This window comes from Chrysoperla carnea, chromosome X (assembly GCF_905475395.1).
Source record: "Chrysoperla carnea chromosome X, inChrCarn1.1, whole genome shotgun sequence".
Lineage (NCBI taxonomy): Eukaryota > Metazoa > Arthropoda > Insecta > Neuroptera > Chrysopidae > Chrysoperla > Chrysoperla carnea.
In genome coordinates this window covers 11,720,724-11,741,448 of record NC_058342.1, presented here as the reverse complement: position 1 = coordinate 11,741,448, position 20,725 = coordinate 11,720,724, and the positions used below count along the sequence as shown (strand labels likewise).

Below are 20,725 nucleotides of genomic sequence, written 5' to 3'. Positions count from 1 at the left end.
AACCATTCACTAAATTTTGTATTCCTTATTTTAGTTTTATTATTCAAAATTGAATTGAATAAATAATTTCAATGATCACTTGTAAGTTATTAAAATGGTTTACTTGGCATTTGTGACTTATTTAATTCCACAATAATTACATTTTCCAAGTATTATATTTTTTTCATCTAAAACTTCAGTGAAATAATTCCAAATTGAAGATTTAGGCTTTGGAATATTTAAATTTTTAATTTATTTCTTTAAGTTATTATCTTCAACTTTATATTTTTTAGAAAGAATGCGAATACGCCATTTGCATTTTATGTTTGACACATGGAGGTTATAAAGAAGGAGAACGATCGCTATAGAAAATATTGTCCCCAAAATATGGACAAAATAAGTGAGACGCTGGGATCGCTAAGTTGTCTCATAAAAAGCGGGCTGTTGTGCGCTAATTTCAAATGATCTATCAACGTTTAATATACGTGTATATAATATCATTCAAAAGAAAAATAGAAGTAAATAATGAAATTATTATTAATTATTATTATTATTTACTAATGAATAAATTATAAATTATCTATTCTTCTTTATAAATTTATCTATACTACTTTATAAATTTGAATATTCTCCTTCTTTATAACCTCCATGGTTTGACGTTTGAAAAAAAAAAAATTAACCATCGTGCAATCTGCCATCGCCATTTATTTAGTTTTCGAAAATTTTAAAGATTTTCAAAAGTATTTTCTATCAAATCTTTTCTACTACCAGTTGAAGCTACCTGCATCTTTTATAATTTTGGAGAAAATGGGTACCAAATTTTTGTAAAAATTTGCACCCTTACGGGTAAACAATGAATTTTACGAAAAAAAAGTTTCAAACAAAAAATTTTTTATAAGGAACATTTTTTACATTTAAACTTTTGTTCTATTTCTAACGGTTTACAAGATGGGTCCTACGGATACAGGACCCAATTGATCTGTTGCTCATCCAACGAAGTCATACTCATTTTTTACGTCCTGACTACGCTATAAAAGTTTCAGCTAGATATCTCTTTTCATTTTTGAGTAATCGTTATCACGGACAGATAGACAACCGAAAATGAACTAATTAGATGATTTTATTAACACCTATACCAAAATTTTGCTCGTAGCATCAATATTTTAAGGCGTTACAAACTTAGGAGAAAATTAGAATACCTTCATGTATATTTCATATATAGGGTATAATAAATCGGTTTTATATAAAAGAATTTGGATGCAACAATCTATTTTTCCCCTTCAATTATTGGACTAATCAATAAATTTCAAAAACTATCAACTTTGTAAAAAGCTCATAAAAATTGCACATTAAAAAACTAATAAAGCGAAAAATTTGACAAATTTATTTCGATTTTCAATTTTTTATATTTCTTTGTTTGGATTAAGAATTAAAAATAAACATTTCTAACGTTCAGCATACAATTTTACTATGTCTTACGAAGAATTTAGGCCCGGAATGGATGCTGTAGGCCAAGCCAGAGCTGGACAATGACCAATTAACGAAAAGGCCTTTTTTTCGTAATTTCACTTAAAAACCGGATAATTTTCAATTTTTTGAAATTTTGCGGAAACAATTTTTTTGTACTCAACAAAGGCTACATTTTCAGTAAATATTGAGTTATTTGCTTAAAAATTAAAAGAAGTACGTTAAAAATAAAAAACCGCAATTTTTATGGTTTTTTGCGATTTTCTCGTAAACTATACACCGTATCTTAATCAAACCCAACTCATTCAATAGATATTTTTATTATCAACAATTGTTAAATTTTTTTTCAATAAAAAAAAAAAAAAAACGAAGCTTTGCTTTTTTTTAAATAAAAAAAACCGATTATTGGTCTTTTATGAATGTTGTGCAACAGCTACAGAAACGTACTACAGAGATGTAAACTATAGTACGTTTTTAGGACATTTCAATCTTCAGGGTAGCATCAAATTCGATTTTATCATTGGGTCGTTTGGAGAATTACTGGACTATTAAAAACATATGTTTTTACTTACATTGTGAATATAAAATAACCATTCCTGTGACCATGAAAAACGGATGCCAATTAAATTGTAAATTCAAGTCTGAGCTCCAAGCAAATCCACCTCCAAAATGTATACTCCAAAATAATACTAAACAGAACAAAATAATTCCTAATCCTTCGGTTATCCATACTAACAAATTAAACCCAATTAAATTACTACGATTTTCTTCAATTTGTTCCATACTGAAAAATATATTTTTCAATTAAAATTAATTCACAAACATGACTAAGTATTTTTTTTAATACAAAAAGCAAAATTGTAGTTTTTTAAAAACAATTATCGAAAATTTTATGATAGCCTTTTAAGTTATTTATAAAATAAATATAAAATTGAACAAATATTAATTAATAGATAGCATTTATAACTTTTAGATAAATAATGAAAATGCAACTTACGTTAGTAAATTTCGAACTTCACTATTCGATAATGATGACGAAGATGACGATGTTCGACTTATAGCATTTATATTTTGTACTTCATTCATGCATATGTTCGTCGAACACGAACTGGCGAAACAATTAGTATCTACAATCTAAATTCAGTCAACCGTATTACAATTAAATTTATTGTTATTCTGACTAAATATTTGTTTTCAATTCGATAAAATAATTAACAAATACGTTATATAACTATTGATAATTATTATTTAAATTGTTTTCATATTTTAACAAAACCGGTTTTCTTGTGTCAACTGTCATAATAATAAGTCTACACTTGTTGCATTTTTAAAATCAAGTGTGTGACGTCTCGTAGTGTACGAGTCGTACACTCAAAAACTTTTAGGGTTCCTTAGTATTCATTCGGTAGTAATCAGTTCAAGCTGAATCAAATTTTTTATTTTCAAACACTACATCGTATGCATGGGGTATTGTTTGAGAGATCCTTAAGAATAGGAAAAACTTCGAGCTACTTTTATTCTTTAAGTATAAGATTTCAACTTATTTCATTTCAAGTTACTTTTATTCTTTAAGGATGGAAAAAAATATTTTATTCTTATAAATGATTTTTATTTCACGATCTAATTGGAAGTTTCTATCCTTATATTTACAGATTGATTGTTAAATCTCGTGAATAGTCAGGCGGGTGTGGCGAGGTACATCTTTTTTTTTTACTTTGGAGGACCGAGGGAGTAGGTAATTGAGGGAGAAGGTTTATAGTCATTTTCCGCTACTTTTGAACGCCTCCTTCAGCCTTTTAAGTGCAAATCGGGTATGTAAGGTGGTGTAGTGTCTGTAAAGGTGTATTTTTTTGCTGACGCTTAACGCTGTAAAAAGCTATACATAGTAAAAAGCTAAACTAAGTTCAGCTCAAGAACATATATATTTAAGACATTAAATATCCTCTGCCGAGCTATAAGCGTCCGATGCTGAATTTAAGGCGCCTATCTGAACGGAGTCTAATCATTGATCGTTGCGTACTTTGTACTGCGCATCAAGCTGTCCAAGTGATTGAAAAAATTGTTCTATTGATTGAAAACAAAGTAAAAAAATTGAAAACAAAAGATAACTTGATGCTCAATATAAAGTACGCAATGACCGACTCGCCCATATAGGTGCCTTTTTTCCTTCTACCCTCTCCACTCTAGTTTTACGTTCTTAATATATAGTTAGTTCTAGGTTCAGCTTTTTATTTTCAGGATTGATTTTTACCATACTGGCTAAATAAATTTATATTCAACTGTCAAATAATTATAACAATTTTTACTAAAAACAATGAAACTTTTCGAAGTATATTTATGATTACCATACTTATTTATTTATCATTGGTAGAAATGTCGTACATAGTATTAAAATGTAACCGCACGATTACGCTTAAGGCTACCTCGGAGCGTCAAATTAGCATTCCACCTAGGTGAAAAAAGTTATACCCAACGTCAAATTGTAAAAACGTGCGACAAAAAAGTTTATTACTAAATTCATTCCCTAACCTAATTTTTAATAAAACACATGGTTATTAAAAGTGAGGTTAGCGAATGAATTTTTAGTATGTGTATCTTGTCGCACATTTTAACAATTTGACGTTTTGTACAGCTCTATTTTTTTCAACTAGGGGGAATTACCATTTATAACAAAATTATACTATAACTCTTAATGAGCTAACCGTCAGCGGCAAAAAATTTCAAATGTTAAAGTTTGTAATATTTTTTTGATGTCAATCGTTTGTGACACTTTTTTTCAATTGCTACAAATCTTAATTAGTAATTAATGGTTGTAATTTTGAGCTTATGAATAGATAATATTATGCACCGGGTAGGTACTGAAATTGCTAGTGAATTCATGTATTCGTGAAAAAATGATTTTTAATTTAATGTTTTGAAGTATGTATTTTCTTTCGGCTACCATATGTAATTGTCACTGATGTGCGTTCCGAAATTATTGACAAGAAGTATTCTTATTCTAACCCAGTATAACTTCTTCTCACCAAAACAAAAATCTTAAGATTATATCTAACAAATAAAAATAATTTTTTGCAAAATAAAAAAATATACTATTCAAAAATTGGAAAAAAATAACTTTTTTAATGCTCTTAAAACTAATTTTATAACGCTATTAAAGATCACATTTGAATTAGGCGCGATAAGAGCCTCTTGGTTGACAATAAACAAAAGAAGACGCTCACTTCGCAATATGATTGGTGGACTTTTTTACATGAGTAAGAGCAGTACTGTAATTTCCATCGAAAACAACTGAAATATAATAAAAATAAATAAATCTGTCAAACTATTGTGAACCCCAAAAAGATGTCAAATAAAACATTTGATAATATAAATAAAAATTTGTTTAATCTAGAAAGATTAAAAATGAAACTAAAAATTAAACTTTCTGATGAAAAAATTAAACTTGAAAAAGAATTAAACACAGAAGTAATGATTAAGGAAGAAAAATTCGAAGAAAGTTTTGAGGTTAAAGAAGAAAGTGTTTTAACGGAATGTGAAGAAAATGATTTTAAAGATTCGTTAATAGTCAAAAATGTTGATGTCAAAGTTGAACACCAATTAAATACTGAATCATTATCAACAAAAGAAGAAATATTGGATGCACATATTTTAGAACATCAACAGAATCATACTGATGAAAAAAGTTTAACGTGTGAAATTTGTAATACAGAATTTACTACAAAATCCAGTTTATACAGGCATAATAAACGTTATACTGAGAAAAGACGTTTCTCATGTGAAAATTGTGGTAAAACATTTTTCCTAAAATCTCATTTAATTCTACATGTACGAAAGCACACAGGAGAAAAACCATTTTCATGTGAATTTTGTAATAAAACATTTTCTCAGAAATCTAATTTAACTTCACATCTACGAATTCATTCTGGACAAAATGCATGTGATCTTTGCGATGAAACATTTACTCATAGAAAATATTTAAATAGACATAAACTTATTATTCATAGAGGAGAAACACCATTTTCATGTGCAGCCTGTGGTAAAAAATTTATTTATCGTGCTAATTTTATTAGACACACACAGCTTCGCAATAGAAAAAAACAATATTCGTGTAATTTAATTGTTGAACATATGAGAAAACAGTTGAGAAACATTGTTAAAAATCCAAAGTCGTTAATATAATTTTAATCTAAAAAAAACTTGTGATCTAAAATGTAAGAAAACCAGTGAAAATAAACAGTTGAGTGAGTTAATTGTTGAAATACCCTGTTTAAACAGTGTTGAATATCATTGCTTGAAATCTTGTTTAAAAATTACATAAGTTTAAAGTATTTCGATAAAAAATGGAAATGATCCAAAAAATTTGAAATTTTATTTATCAATTAATCATCAAAATATATAATGTTGCCGTAATGCATAAAGAATCCTATAGACCGATGATCCAATTGACCATTGACATTTTGCTTGCTTTCGAATTCAAACTGACATTTTATTTCCTGAACACGCTACAAAACTTTCAGTTAGATTTCTCTTTTAATTTTTGAGTTATAGTGTTCACAGGCAAACAAACTGTTAAACAAATTTTATGGAAATCGAAATTTTGTTAGTGCCATTAATATTTCTAACAAAAAAATTTCAAACTTTGGACTCGATTTAATATACTTTGATATATTTAATGTATACAGGGTATAGTAATAAATTTTGGAAAAATGTATTTTTTAATATGAAAGTTTTAGCCATCCCCGTGATAGGACTCTTTCAGGAGTGGGGCCCAACTTTTGTTCATCATCTTAGGGGTCTTTGGCGTAAACATCATTATTTTACGCAAGGGTGAAAAATTTTGAAGAAATCATATCTTCTATTTTATCCAAAACTATAAAAGATAGAAGTATAATAATGTTTATAGATAGCTTCGAATAATGGGTCTATTGAATCTAATTTCATCTAATTTCATACCAGTTTTTTATAATAGCAGGATATTTAAATAATTAGTTAGCTATCTTCTCTATATTTTTTTTTTTTTTTTTCAGGGTGTTTAAATAATCAACAAAATTAGTTAGTATTAGTTTTTTGGTAAAATTTTGTATAATAGAATAAACAAATTTGAATAAAATTATATGAACAAAAAAGGTTTGTTTTTCTTCTTTAAGGTTGTTAATTTTGCCTATGCTTTCAATTAAAACCATTTTAATTATTCGATTTTACATTTAATTATTTCGAGGAGTTTGGATGATTAAAAATATATTTTTATGTATTTAAAAAAAGTTACATTGTGACGTTTAAATTCTGACAGCTGTGAAATGTTTATGTTGACATTTTACGATCAGTTCATGATATCATAACCTGACAAAAGCATTTGAAAATTTTTATTTCGTGAAAAGTTCAATACAAACAATTGACTAAGTTAATTTTTGAACTACCATGTATAGATATTGTTGATTACGCAATCTTTTTTTTTTTTATACCATGCATATATGTAATATGCAAGGTTGATTAAGATGCTAAGTTTAGTCCCAAGTTAGTAACGCTTAAAAATATTGATGCTACGCACAAAATTTTGCTATAGGTGTTCATAGAAACACCTAATTAGTCCATTTCTGGTTGTCCGTCCGTCTGTGGACACGATAACTCAAAAACGAAAAAAGATATCGAGCGAAATTTTTACAGCACACTCAAGACGTAAAAAGTGAGGTCGAGTTCGTAAATGAGCATCATAGGTTAATTGGGGCATTTTGTAAACCGTTAGAGATAGAACAAAAGTTTAAATGTAAAAAATATTCCTTATAAAAAAATAAACAACTTTTGCTTGAAACATTTTTTCGTAAACAGCACTGTTTACCCGTGAGGGCGCCAATTAGGCGGACATTTTCTAGTATGTAATATACTTGAATATCAGTTATCTATGTTTCACATGTATGTATGTGTTACGTGATAAAGAAATCAACACTGACTATGCATAGCATTTCAACAATTAACTCTGTCAATTCACTTGACTGACTTGTTTGTTTTCACATGTTTTTTATTATTTTTTTTTTACGTCAAGTAATAAAACAAAGATAGCCACAAAGAAATAAGAGTCTTTCATCTCACTTCCTCGGTTGATATAATATATGGTATATGCTATAACAAACAAACACGTACAAAATATATGTAACGTATAAATTTAAAATATATACAATAAGTGTATAGATTGGGGTGTCCCAAAAAAAAAACGTTTATCATGTTTTAAGAGCCTCCTCCAAAATACACCTAAAAAAAAATTTTTTAAAGGGTCGCTCCGAAGTTTTAAAAAATTTCAAAAACGTCGAAAACCTAATTTTTTTATGTTTTTAATTTTTTTTCTCATTATTTTATTTTTTTCTATGAGAAAAATTTAATCCTGAAAATTCAAATGGGCTTAAAATTATTTGATTTTTGAACACCTGTACCAAAATTATGTTCATGGCATTAATACTTTTAAGCGTTACAAACTTGGGACTTAAAAAGTAATTGTCTTAAAGCTAATGCAGAGTGTCCCGTACAGCAAAAACTTCCCGACGAAGAATTAGCTATTCTTAACATGGTCAAAATACTCTCTCTAGTAGGTAGTGGTTAACATTAAACTACTTTACTCAGTAATGTTTTTACTTTATTGGTTATATTTAATGGTGCCCATAAGCTGTTATGTTTTGTATAAAAGTAGAATATCGAGTTACAGGACACCCTGCATACGTAGTTTATAACAAGTGAAAACAAACAATTGACTGAGTTTAATTGTTGAAATACCATGCATAGTCAGTGTTGATTTCTTTATCACATTACACATACAAACATGTGACACATACATAACTAATAAAGTATAGTACATATGTAAATGACTTTATAGGTTTCTGCATTACCGACCGACATTTAGTGTATAGTTTGTACACATATTATAAAATTTCCGCCTAATTGGCGCCCTCACGGGTAAACAGTGATGTTTACGAAAAAATGTTTCAAACAAAAGTTGTTTAATTTTTGATAAGAAACATTTTTTACATTTAAACTTTTGTTCTATCTCTAACGGTTTACAAGATGGGTCCTACGAACCCAAGACCCAATTGACCTATGTTGCTCATTTACGAACTTGACCTCACTTTTCAGCTCGATATCTTTTTCCGTTTTTGAGTTATCGTGTCCACAGACGGACGGACGGACGGACAACCGGAAATGGACTAATTAGGTGATTCTATGAACACCTATAACAAAATTTTTTTCCTAGCATCATTATTTTTAAGCGTTACAAACTTGGGACTAAACTTAATATACTATGTATATTTCATATAGCATGGTATAAAAATGTCTCATTAAAATTATGTACAATTTATCAAAGCATAGTTATCTCTATATATTATACATGCGAAAGTAAGCATGTTTGTTTGTTTGTTTGTTACGCTCTCACGCTTAAACTAGCGAATGGTTTTTAATGAAACTGTATAGCAATATAGCTGATATACCAGAAACACATGAACTATAATTTATAAAGATATATTTAAAAAAAATTAAATTTAATTTGACATTTGAAATTACCATAAATTACAGATTTCTGTAAAAATAGTCAATAGTTCAAGGCCATCTTCTCTGATATACTCAACGAATAATTACTATTATATATTTAAAAAAATAATATATTTTACTTGTGCAGTGTTGCCAACTCTCAAAATTTTTTCCCCCTAGAACTCCAACCAAAAACCCCTAAATTCCCCTAAAAAAAAAACATTATTGTAAATAAATGTCATTAATAGGGCTTTTCATTTTAAAATCACGATTCACATTTGTTTCGTATTAAATGATTTATAACCAATGTGATAAAATGAATAACAAATATCTTCTATCTTAGTCCTACTTATTGCTGTCAGTACGAAAAAATAAACTCTACACTAGCGCTTATGACATGATGAAAAGGCCTATAAAACGAATAATTAAATATTATTAAATTAATATTATTATAATTAAATTAGAAATAACAATTATCATTCAGAAATATGTATTTTTTGATATTTTTATTTTTATTCATAAATTATCTAACATTAACAATTCAATTATTTCATTGTCTTCACTATCATCATTTTGTATATTTTTAAAGTCATACATTTTAATGTTAAATAACTTCAACATTTTTGTTGATGGATTAAAGGTTGTACAAGACCCTCCATTCCGTTGCAGCGTGAAACGAACCATTAACAAGCTTTGTAACATGTCAATTGAAAGTTTATTACGCAACTTGTTCTTGATTATATTGTAAATCGAGAAGGCACGTTCCACACTTGCATTCGAAATCGGCACTGTAACAAATGCCAGTCCGAATTTCGAGATATTTTCAAACCGTTTACAGCCAGCTGCATCCAAATCGTTAAATACTTCATAGTAAAAATCTGCCGAATTCGAAGTATTAACCCACTGCTTATTGCTTAACTGGTGCCACTCAGACTCGATATCATTTTTTATTCCGTAAAGATGAATTCGCTGTACATGATTTAATATTGGTTTGATATCAGGTTTAACCTGAGATGTAGCGACTTTCGGATGTAAATCAGAAATTATTTTTAAAATTGACAAATTTTCCGGAAGCCTTTTTTGTATTTGTTCTGCTAAGCAACAAAGAAAATTTTTACACCTGTCTTTAACATCCGACAAGTCCCTGGGCGCGAGTTGTTGTGAGATGTTTTGAAAATCAAACCCAAAATACATTGAAGCTGTATGCATCAGATGGTCTTTGAAGTTAAACTCTAGCAGTTCCGAATCCACTAATATCTCTAAACGAGATGGCACAACAAGCCTTTGCAGTAAATTTTTGTACAACAAAAATAAATCCTCAAATAGTTTCGTAGATTCAACGTTGTCACTTTGGAAAAGTAAATTTAACTGAGTCACATTTTTTAATTCATTCCTTAAAAAAATTAAAAAAGCTTTATAAGGTAGGCGGTCCATGATATCATAAAGCTGTTCTGCCATGTAACATTTATCGTTAGACTTAGCGATTGAAAAGAGCAGCTTCAATTCATCCCACTGTTCTAATATGACGCAAATAGCTTGGTAGCGAGCAAGCCAGCGGGTTCCACTCAGTCCTTGAATTTTTTTTGGATCTTTGTTATTATTAATCGTCTCATACAATTTTCTATACTCATCCAATCGTTTCGGGCTGTATGAAAACCAGTTATGTGTTTCTCTTACAAGAAACTCAAGTTGTCGAGGAAGTAATTCCGATGCTTTTTCCGCGCATAAATGTAAGGAGTGGCTAACACATTTTACAACGATCAAATCAGGCAGTTCTTTTTTCAATAAAGCAGTAACAGAATTATATTTTCCAATCATCACATTAGCTCCATCAACCCCGATTCCGATAAGATTTTCAAGTTTTAGCCCGTCTTTTTTAAATTGATCCACAATTACTTGGTGTACACTTTCCGCGTCACACTTTATTATTTTTACGATTCGGTAAAAAGTTGTTACAACTTGCCTTTTTTTGTGAGAAAAAAAACGTACCATAATGCATAAAACTTTGAGCGTTGATAAATCAGTACTTTCATCAATTATTATTGAGTAGGGAGAATCTCCGATCTCTTCTATTAGATCTTCCAGCATTGATGGCCCAAGCACATTTTTTATCAACATTGAACACTTAGTTCGATGAAGTTTAAGGTTCTTTAAAGCATCTGACGAAGGATCTAGTTGCGGCAGTATACTTATTAAGTGATCAACTGTTAACAAAGAACAATGTTCAGCGATAAAGGCAGCAATTTTTAATTCAGCAATTTTCGTACTTTCTGCCAACTCCGGTTTATAAATTTTTGTTATCGATGTAGTTGGTTTGCCTGATTTTTCCCATTGCGTAAATTTTTTATGTTTGTCAGTCTTCGCATGACTAATTAAATCCTTTTTGTGAGCTTTTAAAGTCACACGACAATAGCGACAATAAGCCATGGTATCATTCGTATTGTCAGGTGCCAACCAACCTGTAATAAAAGAATAAATTGTAAATAACGATACGTGCCTTGAGTAACTTTACAGATAAAGCAATGCACAGTAAGAAAAGCTGAAAAGCATTAATCATAACAAAGCACAATATTTAACAAATAATTTATAGTATAAATATGAACATATCTTCACTAGAGACCAAATAACTTTTTAAAAACCTGAAAAAATAACTCTTAACATGATAAAACCAATCACCACATCTAAATAAAATAAAAATTACACCTAAATAAAATAAAAATACCTTTTTGGAACTTTATTGAAGAACAAATACGGCTGCAATTCGACGACGTCGGCAATTCTATGGTAAACGATTATAAATGTTGAGTTTAATGTTTTAAATTTAATATTTTTTATCGTAATTTATTATGAACAGGACCAGGAGGTTAAAAATAACGTATTTTCTGTTTGAATTCAAAGTTAAACATTTAAGTGGTCATTCAACTAACTGCGAACATCCTAGTCCTTTCTATAAATTACAAAAATATAATAGAATAACTTTACCTTTGAAGTCTGAATCTGCTTCCCAAGCTTTAGAATATTTTTGTACATATTTTTTTTTATTTGTAGTTTTAGACATTTTATTTTTAATAAACAATAATGATTAATGAATCGAATGACATAGATATGCTTGCATAGATATGTTCTTAATGTTCGTGCCTCGTGGTAAACACCGTTAAGGCGGTAAACGCAATACGCAAACGCCATCCATGATCCATAGACCATAGTGACATTTGAGTTTTATTCAACTCGCACTCTTAGTAACAAGTCTACTACTAGATGTCACTAAGCTGCTATATCAAAAATAAATGTGATTGGCTAGATATAGTTAGTCCCGGGCTTATAACATCTCATCTTTATTTGTTTGATTTTTTTTAATCTAAAAAAGTGAATATTCGAAGTTGAAAAAAAAAATCCCTAAAAATACCCCTAAAAATATAACACCCCTAAAAAAACCCCATTCGACTTTTTTTCCCCCTAAATTTAGGGGGAAAACCCCTAAGTTGGTAACCCTGTACTTGTGTAAAACAATCCCCACCATTATTTCGAGTGTTATACAAAAGGGATAAGCGAGAGCAATTTTTATTAATCTTTACTTTTAAACCCAGCAAAGCGGGTGGGTCACTCTAGTAGAAAATATAATTAATTAATTTTTATAACGTAGGTACAATATTAATCACTTTTAATAATATAACTATCTTATAAACTACATAGATTAGGTATGTTAAATCAATATTGATTTTATTCGTTTTAATTTTAACACTCATTTAAATAAAAAATTAAACACTAAGAGGCTACCTTATTTAAAAATAGCCGAGAGTATGTTTAGGATCTAAAAAAATGCATCGTTTTTTTTTTATACACAACCAAATTTTTTATACATTTTGTTAGAATATATCCCATTTAGAGCCCACAGTAAAAATATTTAGCTAAATTTAGCTAGACCAGTTTCCATTGCTTTGGTAATTTTCTTCAATTGCATTAAACACTTAAAACTAAAATTGAACCAAATAAATAAATGAACAATAAAGTATTAGAGATCTGACCGAGACAAAATTTTACAGTTTTTAGTTGAAATTCTTAATTCTTGCCCTAGAAAGTCCTTGTAACCAATATTTTATCAAAGTATATTAATTTTGGTTAAAACGTTTAATTATGTAGATGGGGGTGGGGTAGAGGTGAGAACAAAATGAAATTTTATAGTTTTGAGTTTAAATTCGTACCTAATCCATGTTCTCGAAAACTCTTACAACCAATATTTTATGAAAATATATTAATTTTGATTCAAATGTTTCATTATAATAGGGTAGAGGGGTGAGACGTGAGAACGAGATAAAATTTCATAATTTTGAATTGCAATTCGTAAACCTTGCCTTCGAAAAACCTTATAACCAATATTAATTGTATCGAAATATATTAATTTTGGCTCAAAAGTCTCAATACAGGGGAGTTTATTGCCAGGTTCTGGGAAAGTACTAGTCCCAAAAATGCTTTTTAGAACTTAAAACTTACAACTTTAGCTTGGGGTATCGCCTCTTACAATAATGAGATAGTTAAAGATAATTGTCCAAGCATATTACGATTTTTATTCGATAAGTGCCTAGTCGACCTTAACTCGCTAGTTTATTTGTTGCATTTCATTTTTCACATAAAATAGTCGAATGCAATTGGCGAACGAAATTACCTAGAGATGGCTCTGGTGTGAATGCAATATGGCCAATATAGAGGATTTTCGTTCAAGTTGTCAAAATAAATTTTTGCATTTTTTTTTGTTTATTTGTTTTTTTAACATGGAGAAAGCCCTGGATATTAATATTGGTGATATATTTTATCTACTTGGTGGATCAGTAAGGCCGTTGATGGAAGGAGAGGCGCTTTCTCGTTCCAAAAACTTGTTTTTCTGTGGTATCTAATCGAAGCAAAATAATTGTTTATTAATCAAATCTTCATGTTTGCAAACGTCGAACATCACCGAGAAACCTCATGAGATCTAAATCAAAGTGTTTGTAGCCAATGACAACAAAAAAATCGAATGCTATTGTTCTTGCAAAGCGGGCGCGGGAAGCAAGTGCAAGCATGTTTTTGCGACATTGTGCGACAACTGACGCCTGTAGATCTTGTTTTCCCACACTGGGGAACACCACAACGTTTTTCATTTTTGATAATTTCCATCTCAACAACAAAAACATTCAGCACTTGTGTAGCTGTCAAAACTCAAACTCCTCTATAATAGTTTCACTAATCCTCGCTGCGCGGCGCCACCGTATCTTGCGATCGCGAATTAGTCAATATAAATGAAAAACAACTGAAAACAAACAATTGACTGAGTTAATTGTTGAAATACCGTGCATAGTCAGTGTTGATTTCTTTATTACACATACAAACATGTGACACATACATAACTGATAATCAAGTATAGTACATATGTAAATGACTTTATAGTGTTCTGCATTACCGACCGACATTTAATGTATAGTTTGTACACATATTATAAAATTTCCGCCTAATTGGCGCCCTCACGGGTAAACAGTGATGTTTACGAAAAAATGTTTCAAACAAAAGTTGTTTAATTTTTGATAAGAAACATTTTTTACATTTAAACTTTTGTTCTATCTCTAACGGTTTATAAGATGGGTCCTACGGACCCAAGACCCAATTGACCTATGATGCTCATTTACGAACTTGACCTCACTTTTTACGTCCTGAGTACGCTGTAAAAATTTCAGCTCGATATCTTTTTTCGTTTTTGAGTTATCGTGACCACAGACGGACGGACGGACGGACGGACAACCGGAAATGGACTAATTAGGTGATTTTATGAACACCTATGACAAAATTTTTTTCCTAGCATCATTATTAAAGCTTAGAAATATTGATGATACGAACAAAATTTTAATATAGTTCATAAAATCACCTAATTAGTCAATTTCCGGCTGTCCGCCCGCCCGTCTGTCAGTGATCACGATAAATAAAAAACAAAAGGAGATATCAAGCTGAAATTTTTATTGCGTGCTCAAGACGTTAAAAGTGAGTTTGAGTTCGTAAATGAGCAACATTATAGTCAATAATAATTGGGTCTTGAATCCGTAGGACCCATCTTGTAGACCGTTAGAGATAGAACAAAAGTTTAACTGGAAAAAAATTTAAAAAGAAACACAGGGTATTTCAATAATTAACTCTGTGAATTGTTTGTTTTCACTTGTTTTTTTAACACCTGTCCCATGAAAATGATGCTTCTTCTAGTATAGTATACCATTTACAGTTATATTTATTTTTCCTTAATTAGAGAGAATTGAAAAAAATACACTCGCACCATAACTGTTAGATTTATGTCAAGTGCCTTAGCCAATTTGGCCGTACGAGCTTTAGACATACAGTGTAATTTTTTCACTTTAAAATTATGGTACATTAATCGAAATGTTAATGAAGGAACTAGCAAACAATAATATTTTCTCGTGTCAAGCAGAAGGTGATGCTGATACATCCCTATATATTATAAATGTGAAAGTAAGGATGTTTGTTTGTTTCTTACGCTTTCACGCCAAAACTAGCGATATATTATAAATGTGAAAGTAAGGAACTTTGTTTGTTTGTTTGTTTGTTACGCTTTTACGCAAAAACAAGCGAATAGTTTTTAATCAAACTGTACAGCAATATAGCTCATACATCAGAATAACACTGACATTTAAAACAGTACCTAAATGTCAAACAAATCATGGCCACCTTTTCTGATATACTCAATTAATTATGACTATTTTACAATTTAAAAAATTGAAAACTGTACATATCTTTTAGCTGCGTAAAATCCCATCAAGTGGTATGGAAGGGGGATAAGTGAGATCAAGAGAGGTGGAGGCTATAAAGCGGTGGTTTTACTTTTAAGCTCTACTTAACAATACAAACGGCAATTAATATTGAATGAGTATATGCTGAAGATATTGAATGTTTAGTAACAGCTTTAACACCTCCTCATACAGAAGTATTTTTCTTCCTGCCCAAGGAGGGTATCCGCAAAAATTTATCCTAATAAAAGTCTTGAAAAAACACTACCAATAATATTGTAATCTAACACTACCAATAATAATTTTGTTTTTACATGCACTAACTTGATGTGATACGACTTCTAAATTGTTCGTAAGCCGCATAGATTTACAAAATTCTGCCATTATCTTTACAGATGAAAATTCTGACATCAGAATTTTGTTAGTAAAAAAAAACGGCTTTCCAACACTTGAGCGCATTTATATCGCTGATGTTTTGCAATCGGGTATTTTATGCATTTTGGCATAATAAAGTGCTTCTAAAAATGGAGAAAATAAAAATAAATTTCAATGTAAATCGCTTTTGAAGGCTACAAGTAAAAATACCTCTGTCAACTTGGCTTTATTAAACCATATTGCACACGGATTGCACAGGATATAAAAACATTAGAGGAAGATTTCAATAGGTGAACTTTTTACTTATTAGTAGGTATATAAGGAATTCAGAAAATCAAAATCCATTCCATCCATTTAAATAGAAGAAAAATATGATAAAATCTCCAGAAATCACTTTTTTATGCCGAAATATGTTTGGACACTCCCAAAAAGGAAAGTATATATTTTTTCTGCAGTTGTAAATGATAGATAATGTATGCGAAAGTGAAATTGTATTGATATTTTGAACAACACCAATTTTCCTTGCCCAGCTTCAAATGGCTAAGATAACTATGATCTAAGAAATTATTACAATTCAAATTTGTGCGTACACCGCTTCTTAATAACATCGAAGACAGAAACAAAATTATGATAATAAAAATTTAATAAAACCATAACTATAGGTACGGTAAATTGTTTATAAGAATTTCGTTTACTATTTATTGAAAAAAAAATTTTTTTTTTCGTACTTGCTTTTTGGATCAAGATATTTGCTTCCCAAACAAAGTTGACATTCCTAGGTTTAAAATTAAACTACCTCCTTTTAAGCCCGGGCATATTGTTTTGTAAAAACTTTTATAACTACCACAATTTTCGTTTTTAAATCATTCAAAAAATACAATTTTTCCATATTTTAGGCGTTTCTCACATGGCCGCCATTTAAAAAAAAAAAAATGAAATCTATCCATTATTTATGATTTTAATTTAACGCTGAAAAAAGGGCTTTTTGCGTCATTTTATCATTGTTATTATTTAAAAAATTTACTACCATTGGAAATTTATTTTAAGTTAATTTTTCATACAGTTACACAATTTTTTATTAACAAAATTTTCTCGAATTTTCGTTTTCATTGCAAACTCAAAAAATTGGGTAAAATTTCAGTTTAGGAGCTCTTCTTAAAAATCATCCTTGTAGAAGGGAAGGGCTACGGTGTAGAGGGATTTCAAAAAAGAAACGATATGCTATTATTAAGGGGGGATTGGTTTACGTCGCCAGTAGCGAGAGTGCATTTTTATATTTAGTTGACCTAAAAGTGGTATTAAGGGGTGTCTAGAAAAGGGCAGTTTTTTTAGGATAAATTTTTTAGCTAAATTAATTCTCCTGAGATGGAAAGGAGGAATACCTGCTTTAACTAGGAGTGCCTTTGTAGGGCAGGATTGCATTTGGCCTAATGATATTCGAAGGGATTGGTATTGCAATCGGTCTAAGGTAGATTATTTGGATTGGGGTTTGGGGTTAGAGAAAGAAACTGCCATAGTCGAAAACTCCCTGGACGAAGGCGTTATGGAAAGTTAATAAAGTGGAAGGGTCTGTACCCCACCACGTAGATCTGATCGCTTTCATAGCATTCAGTCCACTTTTGACACGGTTGGTCAACGCCATTATGTGTTCACGCCAAGAGAGCTTCCGATCAAGGGTAATTCCGAGGAATTTTACACGGTTGAAATTGGATACTTGAATCTAAAAATGGGATAGGTTGAGGAACATCCTTATTTCTGGAAAATAGGACTGCGGTAGTTTTAGTGACTGAAATACTTAAGTTCAGTTCATCCAATATGTCTTTTAGCTGAACTAAACCATTCGCAACGTTGCTTCTAGCTAAATCTAAGTATTTATTGGATGGATATACAACTATATCGTCAGCAAATTGCAGGATTTTAATAATGTGCTGAGGAGTTCTTGAATATCTGATGTATATATATTAAAGAGGATTGGACTCAAAACGGCTGTTCTGTGCATTTCAGAATGATGGCGTAGAAGAGTGATATTTCGATGGTGTAAAAGATTTTAAACGTATCGTGTGATTCTGCGCGGAGCATTTAGTTGCAGAAGTTTGTCGATCAGTACGTCTGTTAGTACATTGCAAATGCTCCTTTTATGTCAATGAATATCGCTTCAAGATAGTTATTGTCTGTAAAGCAGTCCAGTATGTCTGTGTAAAGTAAGGAGAGGGTGTCCGTTGTGCCCATCGACCTTCTAAAACCGAATTGAAAATAAGGTAGAATGGAGTTGTGTTCACACCACCACTCTAGTCTAATTTTAATCAAACGTTCCACGATTTTTGAAAGGCAAGAACTCATGGCAATGGGACGGTTGGACGAGGCAGAATCAGGATTTTTATTGAATTTTAATATGGGTAGAATAATGGAACTTCCATTCCATTCCATTCATCAGGTACTATATTTTTCAAAATCAAATCGTTCATAATATTCAATAAAAGAATATTCGTTTCACCAGGAAGATTTTTATCATGGAATAGTAAATACCATCTGAACCTGGCGAAGAATCTTTTAGTTGGCATATGATAGATCTGTATTCGTGAACCGAGAAAGGAGCATCCAATAAATTATTAGATTCCACAGGTAGGTTATACAATGATTCTGGTGCAACCGTTTGAGGAGCTAGATTGTCCATAAATTCCTCCTTCCTAACATCATTCGAAGAAAGTTGGGCACAAGGGAAGGAAGCTTTGCCAAATTTTTTAATATTCAACCATATTTCGCTGATAGGAGTTGAACGTGTAAAACTCTCACAGAATTTCTTCCATGAGTTTTTCTTTTTTTGCTTAAATTGTCCATTGTAAAATTCTGTTTAAGGTTTTTTGTTATGGTTTTACGTGCCAAGGAGTAGGGGGGTGCAATGAATGTGGCGGTTTGGTTTTAGGGATTGCTGTATCAGCAGTGGAATTAATTGCATTAATGAATGTATTGTATGCTATAATGGGATCAGATGGAGGTGTAAGCTCCGAGTATTGCTCTCGGAAAGTGTGACTATAAAGCGACCAATCGGCTTTGCTCACCGACCAACGTGGTCTAAATGGTCGCTTGTTAATGATGATTGACCAGTGGTTACTACCGTGAGTACAATCCAAGGTCCTCCACTGGGACATGGTACTTAATTTCGTACTGCAAATGCTGAGATCTACAGCGGTACATTTTCTGGAAGGGGGACAGTAGAGAGTAGGAGATCCATCGTTTAACATGACAAGGTCAAAATTCGTAAGAAAATCGCTAAATATTTTTCCACCTGCGTCGCTAAAGTGGTTGCCCCAAGTGGGGTGGTGGAAATTAAAATCTCCTGCTAGGAGTAATGGAGAATTGACGTTGGATATTAGATTGGTTAGTTGGATTTCGGAGATGGAATTATTGGGGGCGTTGTAGATTGAGATGGATATTAAGAGAAGGAGATTGTAAAGGTATGGGTTGGTCGCGTGGGGGGGGGGGGGGGTGAATGTACAAGGATTGCAGCCCCTCCATATCCATCTGCCCTATCAGAGCGATATGTCTGGTATCCCCTAATACGAACAGATGAGTTGGCTTGGAGCCAAGTTTTCGATAGGAGGGCTACGTGTATTTTGTTCGTGGTAAGTAGATGGAGTAGGTTTGGTTTGTTATTGGAAAGACTGCGAATGTTAAATTGAAGGATTTGGAGGTGACAAGATGCTGCCATTTTCGATTATGAATTGAAAGAGTTGGGTCACTTTTTCGTTAGTAGTTGGGTCCGTTATTATAAGTTGTAGGGCATTTTGAAAGTATGATTCTAATGTTTTGGAATTAGGTTGGGTAGTTTTATTTTTATTCGTGTAGCTGTTATTAAAAATGGGTAAGTTGGATGACGTGGAAGGAGATCGAGCATTTGAATTGATAAGGAAGGATTGTTGCTCACGGGTGTAAGTGGGGGATTGAGGAGGGGATGGAGAGAGGCTTCCGTTTTTTTGCACTTGAGGCTTTCATTACATGTGAATAGCCTAGAGTCGGTATTTGGGTTGGTGGTGTTGCGGTAGTAATGGTTCTATTGACAGTAGGGAACGCGTTTGGAATGACAAGTGGAGAGAAAATTTTTTGGGATCGAATACTTGGCCTGGGGCTTCGTGAAATGTGAGGCCTTCTGTAGCCATTAAACGTTTGATGATAGTTTGGCCAGAATATTCTTGACAGTCGCGTGAACGAGCAGAGTGTACACCATTACAGTGTACGAATTTTTTTGTGGATTCAGGACAGGGGCAGTCTTTAGAATAATGTGGCTCTGCGCAGTTACTGCAACGGGGAGAGCTTTTACAGTGGGTGGTTGTATGTCCGAATCGAACGCAATTGAAGCACTTCTCTTGGAAGTGTATTTCCTTCGAAGGTGACAATAACTGTGGTTGTTTTTTGGTATTCAGTTGCGTCCGATTCGTTTAGTTTGTTTGCGTCTGGTTTGGTAAGTCTGGAAATACGGTGAACTTTAAGGATTTTGAATGGGAACTTGAGATTTTGTAAAAGAGTATCTTCGTCAATGTCTAGGTCAATGTTTCGTATGAGTCCGGTTCTGGTCACACAATGGGTAAAGATAAATGCTTTTAGGTCATTTTGAGCAAGGAGAGTTTGGATAA

General features: G+C 31.4%; 2 protein-coding genes across 2 annotated transcripts in view; one reads left to right on the top strand and one right to left on the bottom strand.

Moving 5' to 3' along the window:
• The window catches only part of LOC123302380 (lysosomal membrane ascorbate-dependent ferrireductase CYB561A3-like), a 35,284-nt gene extending 32,680 nt beyond the window's left edge, over positions 1 to 2,604 (bottom strand). The window contains exons 1-2 of the mRNA XM_044885298.1: positions 2,444 to 2,604; positions 2,019 to 2,230 (exon numbers count right to left, since the gene is read on the bottom strand). Of these exons, the coding sequence (XP_044741233.1) occupies positions 2,019 to 2,230; positions 2,444 to 2,532 (301 nt within the window). The 5' untranslated portion in view covers positions 2,533 to 2,604. The remainder of the gene's footprint in view (positions 1 to 2,018; positions 2,231 to 2,443) is intronic.
• Positions 2,605 to 4,914: 2,310 nt separating this feature from the next.
• On the top strand, positions 4,915 to 6,499 carry LOC123302911 (zinc finger protein-like). Its single transcript, XM_044886006.1, has 3 exons — positions 4,915 to 5,271; positions 5,335 to 5,482; positions 6,474 to 6,499. Exons 1-3 carry the CDS (start codon positions 4,915 to 4,917, stop codon positions 6,497 to 6,499), a joined length of 531 nt encoding a protein of 176 aa, XP_044741941.1.
• Positions 6,500 to 20,725: the final 14,226 nt, after the last annotated feature.